General features: G+C 39.0%; 1 protein-coding gene across 2 annotated transcripts in view; it reads left to right on the forward strand.

Moving 5' to 3' along the window:
• Nucleotides 1-313: 313 nt before the first annotated feature.
• Nucleotides 314-12,622, forward strand: part of LOC306884758 (cAMP and cAMP-inhibited cGMP 3',5'-cyclic phosphodiesterase 10A-like) — a 95,217-nt gene continuing 82,908 nt past the window's right edge. Inside the window, exon 1 of one of the 2 annotated variants that reach the window (XM_079440943.1) lies at nucleotides 314-755. In XM_079440943.1, coding sequence (XP_079297069.1) covers nucleotides 692-755 — 64 coding nt within the window. In that variant the 5' untranslated portion in view covers nucleotides 314-691. The remainder of the gene's footprint in view (nucleotides 756-12,622) is intronic. The other variant, XM_079440942.1, reaches the window with a different exon arrangement.

Genomic DNA, 12,622 nt, shown 5'->3' on the forward strand with positions numbered 1-12,622 from the left:
GTGGTTTATGGCTGCTGCCAGCGTGATTTTTACGCACAAACGGTATTACCTGTATCAAAATACTCTCGGTGACTGTGAGATCTAGAAGCCAATCTGGAAGCCAAAGAAACAAATCCGAACTGTATGTACTCAGAAGAACAGTAAATGCACCAACATGTCTTTATAGCGGAGAATGGCCTCTAGTGGAAGCATTCATAAACACCCATGTGTCCAAACACGCTGCTTTCACATTAATTCCCCAACGTCCTGCCTCGACACTATAACATAAGAGGATGTCCAACCCTGAGAAATGACGCCCCCCCCTCCCTCCCTCACGAGCAGTGGGAAAACACACTATAGCAGTCCGGAGCAGAGCAGCTGCGCCAGAGTGCGGCGCAGCCGGGGAGGAGATACGCGAACGCCGCCGCTCTCAGTGCCGTTCTCCGGCTCCACTCGAGACGAGCCCTCTTCGCCTCTTGCCTTCATTTCCCAACGTTACACTGGGAGGAGAGGACGGGGCGCGTCTGCATACTGGACGTAGACACTACTGCGCGCATACGGGGCGCGTAAAACACGGCGCTCCATACAGACTTGACACGCTTTGATGTCATCCGGCGGTTCAGGGTCGGATAGTTTCATTTATAAGAGCGGGTCGACTTTAAACTAGACGCATATCATATCAAGAGTTATCATCACTCGCTTGCGGTCAGACATGGAAGATGGTCCGCCTTCCACAAGCTGTTTCCGAAGGTTCACGGACTGTTTCCTTGGCTCAAGTAGGTATACTTATTATTTCCCTTGCGTACTAGTAAGGAAGGGTGTCGCAAAATGTAACGTTTTGTTGCGCACTTGCACTGTGTTGCGGCTACATATTGGCAAACTTTTGAATTGATTTTCCAACGTGAAGTTTGGCTGCCAATATTTGCGCAACGGCTGCAAGATAGTGCGAATGATTATGCCCATTATAGTTACGCTGTTTATATAATTGTCTGTCATCACATGTTATGTGTGTTTAGATGAAGTTTTTAGTGCAGTAGCTGGGTGGGGACATGCATGTGAGAGAGGGTGATGTCCCCTCATTTGAATTAACTGTTAGAATGAATTTGTTTTTGTGATTTCCTCTTTTAAAATGCACAGTGTGGAGACACAAGTCAACTGTTGGCTACTGGAATGTAAATTGTAAAATTAATTTTTTGTTGTTGTTGTTTTTGTTAAGTAATCTTATGCAGGAGCAAGCCAAGAAATGCAGACAAAACTCCGGTCCTGTTTGTAAAAAATAAATAAATAAATGCCCCAGGTTAATTTTGTCATTGATTACCAGTCAGCGGCAGAGTAGCAGTATTTACCCTGTTGTTATATGTCTACATTTACTACTATTACATCACATATAAGCAGATGTAGAAAGTATAAATCACATGAAGGATCTTTAAAATGTATATAGATGAAGCAAGACTTGTTGGATGTTACATGTGGTTTTAGTCTCAGTGTGTACTGTCTAGAAATACACATTTGGAGATATATGAGCTGCAATAATAATGTATGCACGAATCTGGAATTAGCCGCTTTTATTTCAGAGATTTGTTGCTCCTAACTGCACCCATAAATTCGCTCCAGCTGTATTAATTGCTAATTTTACATATGATATTAATGTTTCATGTGGCATTTTGCCTATTTGCTGGAGGAAGAAAAAAATCAAATGCACATTTGTTTTGCTACCATGCAAAGACATAAAGCTTGATTGAGTATTACACAAATGACAATTGTTAAATTATTTTGAAAGAAACCATATTGAACAGTTGCAAAGCTATTTCTTTTTGCATGCATTCTGTTTATAAGGTTAAGCAGTAAACTTATCTAAAGCTTAATCTTTCCAAGTTAAAGCTTTAGTAACCAAGTCCATTGAAATATAATAACTATGTCTGTAAGTAAAAAAAAAAAAAATCCACAAAAGTCCCAAGAAGTTAGTTGTAAAACAGGGAACCATACTGTTGTCACAATGTAAAGATGATAAACATAAAGGCCACACTTAATCAGTGCTCTCTGTTGCACACTTTGATCAGATGCCACAGTAATCTATCAGAATGAAAATGTTTAGATGGAACTTGGAAAATACTTTGTATTGTTCCAGAGCTTCACGTGCAGATTAATTATTTGATGTTGTCCTCAGTGCATAGTAAGTAGCTAAAAGTGTGCATGCAGGACAATAGTGTCGAGATGTTGTTTTGGTGACCTCCTCTGATGCATATCATGACAGATTTAGCATTGAATGCAGTTGACATGAGAGTACAGTGTAAGCTGTGTACAGTGCTACCGATGACAGGTTAGCAAGAATGTCACAGGCTTCACTGAGGAATGGTGTAATGTATTGCAGTCTCAGAGGTTACATGCAAAATTCATACTATTCATATTTTATAGAGCATTTTCTTGAAAATGTTTTTGGCAAATAACATCTCATCATGTACATTCATCCAGCAAGAGGTAAAGAGGTACAGTGTGCTTTATCATATCTTCCAGAAAATAGATTTTATAATATTAAAATGTCAATATAATAGTCTTAATTGGTTTGCTTCAGAATCTAAATTTCTTGTTGAAAACCAAGTGGTATTGAAATGTAAAAAAAAAAAATCCATCCACACATTAAACTTTATTAATATTAGCTACACAAGCCCACCAATATGCAAACCTTATAACAAGACATAGGCTTAATAGGAACACTGAAATTTTAATTTTACTTTGATGTTGTAATAAGAGTGTTTGGTCTCCAAATGTCTCATGAATTACGATGGTTTCATGCTGTAGGCAGCTGATAATTTGCGGCACAGGACACACTGTGGTCTGCACAAACCATGTTTATTCACGTTGCAAGTCAAGCAGTATTTATTGTAGTCTGGGTTGTTTTTTTTTCTTACTTTGTGTAGTTTTACTCATGGTTTTCAAGCATGTCATGCAACCTCTCCATGTTGACATCTTCCCGAATTTGTCTAGTTTCTACCTGGTGACAGATTCATTTGTTTCAAAATATTGTAGATTTGAATTCGGCTCGTGGTCTTTGACATCAGCAGTACAGATATGAGAATCCTGTTTATTTTGCTATGCTAACTGTATAGGCAATTACATTTAGTTGCATTTTGTCTTTTACAGTTAGTGTGTGATTCCTGTAGTCCACAAATAATAATAAAAAAGACCTACAGCCTATTTTTTGATGAATTATATTATTTTTATTTTTGCTTTGCAGGACAGAGATTACAATAAATTCACAACCTATATACTATACTTAAATGTTGCACTACATATTTGTATTGGTACTTTTGTTTTTATTAGATATAAGTGCTTTCCTGTAGCTCAAATAGTAGAGCATGGCGCTAGCAACGCCAAGGTCATGGGTTCGATTCCCAGGGAAAGCAAGAGCTGATAAAATGTAAAAACTGTAACTTGAATGCGTCTGCTAAATGCTTAAATGTAAATATAGATATTCTAAAATGACAGGAAAGTGGAGAAAGGGGGAAAGAGACCGCATGATTTAGTTGCTTAACTAAATATTAACCGAGAATCCCAGTAAAACCTTCCAAATCAATATCAGTCAGGATCAATGGAATAAAAAGACTCATTCTGGAGAAAAAAAATATTATTTTACATTGGTGTTACTGCAGTGCTCTGTGGTACGAGTGCAGGAGTGTAATGGTGAAGATGTGCGGTGTGTTGAAGGCAGCTTGCGGCTGGTGTGTCATTGCATCTCTCAGAGGCAGTGCTGAGTCTGGGCTTCCTGCTGCTGTCTGCAAGGCTGCTGATATCAGCAGATCACCGCACGCAAACAATGGGAATACAGCATTGGTTTCTGCTTAGCATGTTTTGGCAGGTATCTTTTTTTTTTCAAATTTAGATTTTTGGATTATTATGGAAGTCACGTTAAATCAGAGTCACTCATATGCAAATTGATCACGACTACTCTAGTCGCAGTCTACTTGACCGATTCACAATTGAATGACTCCATAACACTTTACAATAAGTTCCCATTTTTGAATGTTAGTTAATGCATTTGTTACAGTATTTATCTTTGTTAACATTAAAAACTGTTTATTGACTGTTCATGTTAGCTGAGGTCCTTTGAGTGTAATATTGTAAATGTTGAAATTAACATTAAGTAAGATTAATACATGTTTTAGAAGTGTGTTTCATTGTTAGTTCATGTTAACTAATGTAGTTAACTGTTAACAAACACAACCTAATTGTAAAGGATTACCAATGACTCGTATGAGCCAGTTACTTTTAAAGAAATAGTCAGAAAGTCTTACCAATCAGTCATTTATTTATCATTTAATTCATATTATTTGTTTCTAGTGCTGTCAAACCATTAATCGCATCCAAATTAAGTTTTTGTTTGCATAATATATGTATGTGTGCTATGTATTATGTATATATAAATACACACACATGCATGTATATATTTCATAAAAAATTTATTTTATATATATTAAATATATTTATTTATAATATGTACGTAAATACATGTAAATATTTTCTAAATATATGCTATATGTGTGTATTTATATATATACACAGAACACAAACATATATTATGCAAACAAAAACATTTATTTTGGATGCGATTAATCGTTTGACACCACTAATTCATTTATTTATCATTTCTTAAGGGTGACTTTGGGGGTTAAAATTTTCTGTTTTTTTAATATGATCCCTGCATTATATTCAAAAACATTTTAATGCTAAGTGCACTGTATGGTAAAAGTTAAATAAATGTGCTGAATAAAGCGAAACGACCCAAACAAACAAATTTGTACCCAAATTGAATTTGACAGTATGTAGTAAGATGTTATCTCACCCGTGCAACAGATTAGATCTGAAAAAGTAGTTCAGTTTTATGATGGCGTTTTCTGGGAATGTCTGGGACGAGTCATGCTACCGGTAGTCTGGTGTTATTTTATACCAGCCCTGCCCTAGCGTGTGTGATGGACCTCTCCACAGAGGCTACTCCAGGTCAACACTAATGTGATCTGACAGGCCATCTACAGAGTGCTTAACTCAATGAAGAATGCTGCATTGTCATGCAAGAAGCGCTCATCGAAGACACTTCCTCCCCCAGCTGGATGTCATTTATTAATCATCCCAGTGAATTCCCTTCTCAAACGGCCTTTCACTGAACACGAGTCAAAACTGCTTCGCGTGATATACATTCAGCAGTCTGCCAGACATACAGAATGTCGAGACGCACTTTTGAAATTCTCATTAGAAAGTCCAGCATCGGCCAGTTTGACAAGTTTTCAAATGTGTATTTTCTTTCTTGATTTATGGAGGTAGCGAGACATTAAGGCATGTTTGCTGTCTATTAAGATGAAGTCTTTTGAAGGCATTATTAATGTGTCCTTCGATGCAATATCCCACAATCCTGTTCATATGGTTCACATTTTGGTGGAAAGAATAAAACGGTATCTGATGGAGCAGTTCAAATTAAGTTATTTTTATGTTTAACGCTCATTTGAACTGGTTTGATCATTAAAGCAACACATTGGATTGTTAGACATTGAATGGAAGTTTCTTTAGGATGTGCCTTAATACAAAAACAGTGCCACTGAGTTTATAGAAGTTATAGTTAATGTATTTTATTTGCAACATTATTACATGTTTTACAGATATGTTTAGGGTTATGTTACAAGGTTTAATATAAAGTACTTTAAAGTATATTTTATTTTACCTTCAATGCCTGTCATTGCATTCAGCAGTACACTTTAACTATATTTCAAATACAATAGAAGTAACAATTAAATTACATGTAAAGATGTACTTAAGTCCTACTTAATCGAGTTAAAAAGCAGTCTTAAATTTAACCAATTGCATAATATGTAATATGCATTAAACTATTATTTTATTTATTTATTCATTTGCATTTAAACGTTTTTATTTGCTTGCAAATAACATGCAATTAAGTGTCTCAAAAACATTACATTTCAGTTTGCACACACTTTATTTAAATTATTGTATTTTTGTACTGTATTATGCTAAAGTGTAATTTTTTCACGAGGGTATGCAAGTACATGAACCTAAACACATAAGGTTGATTTTGTAAGTTGTTGCAATGTGTCAGTCTGCAACTCATAATGCAAGTTTGAGCTGTTTTCTCAGTGTCTCAAGGGCCGCTAAGTGTTAACATTCTTCATATATGGTTAGTTCTCTCTTTCAGGTCAGCTACAGTCATGAGACTGTTTTAAGACAATCTTGCTGAGCAAGTTAATAAAAGTTAATCAAACTGTCAACATTTTCCATTTTTAATACTGTGTCAAGTTAAAAATAGTTCAAGTTGTCTCAGGACCCCTGCATTCTGTTCCATTCCTGAAGACTTCTCACATCGGCCCAGGGCCATCGTTACTGTTGAAACCTCAAATATATTTGAGCTACATTGTGATGACAGTAGAAGAACATTTGAAATGTGGAAAACATAAGCAGGAATCTCATTTGATAGACTCATGGGTCATATAAAATTTCCATGGCATGAGCTCACTCTGTTACTCAGCAGCCTGTTCTTCTTCTGATGAGGTCAGCTGACACTGAACTGCAGCGCTCCTTTATGACCTTCTGTTAGGAATCTCCGAAAGCAGATCGTGAGTCTGCTGTTCTCATCAGAGCTTTCCTTTGGTCCCATTGCTCTGCCGGAAACAGGAGTTCTCCAGATGTGGCAGGTGAAAATCAGCATGTTTGGCCTCCTGCGAGAGCAGCGCTGTCAGATCAAACACTCCTCCACCTCACTTTAACAGAGGCGTATAGGAAGTGTGGATGGGAATCGTGAGGAATTTAACGATTCTTGTTCTGATTCCACTTAATGAATCAGTTTCTTTAATAGTTCTTTCATCAACTAAAACGATTTCTATTGTTGTGGTGAATTAGTACTGATTCTCAACTCTATAAAGAAGAAATATGTACTAGCGTTCATGGAGAGTGTCCACATAAACCATCATCAGTTTCAATTTGTCTGAAGGAAGATGCACAGGCATGGCTAAATTATGATAACAAGACACAGCGGAACCCTAAAATGTTCCCTTTCAAGGGAACTTTGACGCAGTGACATGGTGTTGATACTATTGCAACATTAATACCCACTACGCCATACTGTAGGTCTAACTGCTCAGAGCCAGATGCATTTCAAACATTTAGCTCCTCAAAGCCAAATGCATATTCAATTTCTTACTCATATTCAAATGCAGTCAGTACAATCAACCAGATCAGTTGTATACACTGTATATCGGGAACTATTTGCATGTAGCTGCAAAGAGAGAGAGAGAAAGGGCAATGCCTCGCTCTCACCTAAAACTGCAAGCGTAATCCACATGCCGCCTTGGCTAACGTGGGACCCAAACTCGAGGTTGCAGCCTGAATCCCATTCCTTGAGAAGAGAGACAGGCAGGAGCAGAGCTTCCCTTCTGTAAAACACCCTTGAGTGCTGAAAGAACATGCTCTGTTCCCAAACAAATGACACATAAGGAGTGTGTGAAGTGTTTCTTGGAGGTTATAGTACATTGAAGAATGATCATGTGACTTTTTACATAAGCCATGCGATCTGTAAATGAGAAAAAAATGAAATGCGAAATATTCCTTTTTCGAATTGCCTGAAAAACCACCTCATGCGAGTGTACAAATTTTTTTTGCGATTATATGGGAGTTTTTGCGAAATTGACGCGTTTCCAATAGGCGTATTTTCAATTTGCAATTTGAAGGGTAATGGAAACGCAGCTTGAGAAACATGCAGTCACTTTTGCGCTTCAGTATTCAATGGCAGTAGTCCATATCATGATTTGATTAAGTGTACAGCCCTACTTTTTATTTATTTATCCAAATTTTGCCAAATTCTGTGACTATACAGTAAATTCCATTTTTATGATTGGATTCCGTGATTTTCCATATCACAGAAACCATAGGGCCCTAGATAAGGTCCTTAAAATGCAGAACACTTGATAAGGTCTGTTTTTGTCATCATAATTTGTCAATGTGCCTTCCAGTGTTATTTACACATCAATCACAGTTAGCTAAAATATTGATCTGTATCAATCTGTTGTGACAGACGTTTAAAGGTCATGTTTTTGACACTAAGTTGTTCTCATTTATGCATTGCAACCAGAGTGGGATGCTTTTTTTACATTTTTAAAACATTTAAAAAACATAAACATTGTAAGCTAACACAACGACTTAAGCTCAAAAGCTCATCTTAGGCTCAAACTATAGTGGGCAAGAAACCCCAAGAGGAAGTATGAATGCTCATTTGTGTTGATCATCAGTGCTGGGCAAATATACTTTTTAAAGTAATGCATTTCAATATCGTTACTCCATAAAAAGTAACTAATTGTGTTAGTTACTTTTTATGGAATGTAATCCATTACGCAACTTTTGCGTTACATTTTGTCACCTGTGCTGGGCTTGCTTATTTGTTTTTAATAACAAAAAAACAAAGTTATATTTTTGGCAACTGTAAAGGAAATAAATCTGGTCCTCTGCGCCTCACTCCCAATTTCTCTGAACACGGGACAGAAGAGGCGTCCGTGAATAAATGGGTAAAACAAAGTAGCTTGCGTTACTTATTTGAAAAAGTAATACGTTACTTTAGTAGTTACTTGAAAATAATCTCATTATGTAACACGTTACCAGGGCCGTGTTATCCTAATGGGTAACGTGCTGCAGCCCAGGGCCCTGAACACTAGGGAGCCCCCGAGTCAATTCTCTTTTGCATTTTATACATGGTTCCGTATAATACGGAATTGTACCGTATTTAAGGCATCAGTTTGTCCCGTATTGGCAGGCAAACGCCGTATGGCCACCTAGACCATACAAATAACAAATAAATAATTATTATTCCAAATCATTGTTAGAATTGCGAACGTAGCCGCTCAAGGAAGGCTTTAGGACCAAGGGAATCTTCTGCAGCCAGTCGCTCCCGCTTCACAGCGAGTGGGACCTTTTTTTTTTTTTTTTTTTTCGGGACTTGTATTTTCTGTATGGTCGAATGCAAAGATGTGATTATTGATCGTATGCACAACAACCAGCTAGAAAACATTGTATTTAGGCTACCTTTTACGATTTGCAATAGTTGTACCAAGACTATTTAATTGTATTTGCTGAGCTGTTTCTGATTTGTAAGATTATTAGGCTACTTGATAATATTGTTTAATTTACGTACATAATTTTTTTTTGCCTCCTATGGGATTATTATCAAAGCTGTATTAGCCTGTTATCAAAGCTGCATTAGCCCAGGGCCCCCAAAGGCTTAACGCGACACTGCATGTTACTTGTAATGCATTACCCGCAGCATTGGTGATCATTTAAATATCTGAATTGACTATTTAAACAAACAAAAAAATGCTTTCACTGCCACTTTTGCCTGTGGGCAAAAAGGTAATTTCTCACTCTCATCATATTTGATGGAAAACTTACACCACATTACATCAGAGCTTCTCAATCGTGAGAGTTTGGAGATGGATTTATAGTGGCAACATATTCTGAATAAGCTGGTTGTTAATTCATAAAGGACAAGACCTTGTGAACCTGTCAGAAAGGGCTCTAGTTAGGGGAGCACACAGTTACAGCAGTGGCTTATCTCAGTCTCAACTGGCCATTTATAGCCTGTACCCTTTCCTCCTAATGACCAAAGCCAGGCGAGTGGAAATAATGCAAATTACCTTTCCATGAAAGTTACTGTGTGTGTTTGTGTGTGGTGTTACTGTAAATCTACTGTATGCGTTTGTTTCCTGGAGTGGACCTGCAACTGTCTGTCTGTGTTTGTATGTGTACTTACTTAACCATATACTTTGGGCACACATTTAAACCTAAAAGTGAGCTAAATCTGACCGTTTTCTGTTAGGTTATATTATTTATCTATAGTATTATCTTTTGTAATGTCGTTAGAATAAAACGATTGTTATTATATTAGTATTTAACATTTTTGTTTTTCAATCTATCTGTGTATTCCATCCATCTGCCTTTGTCCATCACTGTCCTAGCCACACCGAAACTCTTTCTCAGATAAGAAACATATGCTCTTCCCACTTCTGGCAGGGGTGTCCCACGCAGGCCGCTGATGCAGGCAATGCCCCCCCCCCCCCCTCATCTCTTCCCCCACCACCCTCCCGTCTCACTCATGTCAGGCAAGTGAAAAGTAGTATCTTGGCAGTCTGCCCTTGACACCACTCCAGGAAGAGAGCAGTTCACAATAAACCAGCTCTTCTCTCTCAGACGCTCTTTCGGTTTTGCTCTCTGCTGTTTTTGGTAACTGTATGGGTTTGAGAGCTCTGACTCTTTGGACACCAGCAGTGAGAGGCTGACCCCACGCGTTTATAGGCCTCTCTGGAACAGGTATTAGACATGCGGGCAACCAAAGTTTGATCCGGCCTGGTGTGATTTAAGTTATGATTTGTTTTATTTCACAATAGCCTGTAAGAATAGAAAGGAGAGAATAGTTTGGATTTCATTTTCAAATGTTTATTACTGCAGTCAAACTGTAGATAAAACAAATTTTTAGGACAAATCAGGTGCCAACTGTAACTCTGTCTGAACGCGGGACATAGGATTTTATCAGGATGTCTGATCACCCCTCTGTAACCGCCTACTCACACTGTAAAAAGGAAGATATTATGACTCCAATGAAGTAGTTTGTTCTTTTCACTCCTGTTTTTCCACACATCATTCCCTAAATAATGGAGACTTTGTAAACAGGTCTGTCAGCTTAGTTTGAATTATGTGGGGGAACGGATGGAGAAAGATGCTTTTTTCTGTCAAGATTTACTGTACCAAGTGTTTTATTTTTACATCTCTCGAGTCGTGTGGGGGGAATCGAGACACTCAGACGGCCAGCAGTCGCACAGAACCAAAGGATTAAACTATCTGTCATTTCAACCATAATCGTTTATGGTTTTATGCATTTATTTATTGTTTGGCACACATGTTGTCATGCTGTAAGCAAACATCTGGATTCTTCAGCGATAAGAGAGTTTCTTTATGGCATGTGTATTAAGTCATGTGCTTTTTCTGTAAGTCCTCCAGCAGAGTCTGAATGTGCCGTGATCTTTGGTTAAACATTAACTCTGAGCAGCCACCTAAATTCAGGAAAAATACCAGTTTCCTTCTCTATTCCCAATGACCCATGCAGGACACCCTACTGAATATACTTCTGGACTTGAGTGTTTTTTTTTTTATATATACAGGAGTGTTTTGTTTTGATTTGTGTTGTGAATTGACTGTCAGAAAAGCCTCAAATGAAGATAATTCCAGCACACTGAGATGAATGGATAAATCACTGAATAGACAAAAAGTGGCTTTTGAAGTATCTTGTATGTTTTATTTCTGTATCTGTTACAGATCTGCCAGGTTCTGCTACCCAATCACAGCGCTCACCCTCACCAGAATACTGATCACGCACACCTGCCACTCATTCCCTTCTCATTACCCACGCAGCATAAAGACACACACCGCCCAACACCAGTCGTCCAGTCTCGTTTGTACGAAGAGGACTAACTCACTACGCTCAGTCATAGTGCAGTACCTACCTAAGAAACTTACCTGTTGATTACTTACCTGTTCTCCTCGCTCCTAGGCAATCTCCAGACCCAGCTCCAGTGACATCTGTTCCGAGATCGTTTCCGGATAAACCCCAAGTCTGCGGTGTGTGTCTGTCACAGCTTCCTCATCCCTCTCTTCTCCTGCAAGAAGGAAAACCTAGATCATCAGCCTGCTCGTTCAGCGACCCCAGATTCTGTCATTCACTTACCTGATACCACTACCACTGTTGATCATTAAACCTACCTTCACTTGTGATTCTGTCGTCCTGCCCTCTCATTATAACAGAAGACTGGACCCTTACATCAACGATCAACAACATGAGCAATCCAGACGCATTCCAGGACCTGGTTGACATCTTAAAACAAACACTCACTCCAGCAGCGGTCTCTCCCAGCCCAGGTACTTCCGCAATCTCTTCTTCGCTGCCCACGAACCACTCGACAGTCCGACCAGCGCCCTACGCTGGTTCGGCGGAAGATTGCAATGGTTTCCTGCTACAATGCGACCTGGCGTTTGAGATGCAGCCCCACTTGTTTTCCACTGAGAAGGCCAAGATTGCGTTCATTATCCAGCATCTCCAGGGTAAAGCGCTGCAGTGGGCTACCACCATATGGACACAAGGAGGCAGTGTTACCCAATCCTCCCAAGCCTTCGTCCAACACTTCAGGGATGTGTTCGGTAAACCTGCTTATGATTCCTCTGTCTGCGATCAACTTTATCAGTTACGCCAAGGCAAGAACGATATCCAAGATTACTCCCTACAGTTCAGAACCCTAGCCGCAGCCAGCGGATGGAACGAGCGAGCCCTGTTAACCGCCTACCGGCAAGGTTTGGCACCTCACCTCCGTCTACAACTAGCCGCCTTTGATGATGCCCTGGGGTTGGAGGGCTTAATTCAACACTCCATCCGATGTGCCACACGCATGAAGACGTGTCTGTCTGAATTCAACCCGGGTCATAGCTCCTATCTCCCTGTCATACCGAACCCACCAGAATCCATCCCTGAACCGATGAATGTTGATAATTCTCGTCTCTCCTCCCAAGAAAGGACACGCCGATATGCCCAAGGACTCTGCCTGTACTGTGGAGA

This window comes from Barbus barbus (genome assembly GCF_936440315.1).
Source record: "Barbus barbus genome assembly, chromosome: 18".
Taxonomy (NCBI): Eukaryota; Metazoa; Chordata; class Actinopteri; order Cypriniformes; family Cyprinidae; genus Barbus; species Barbus barbus.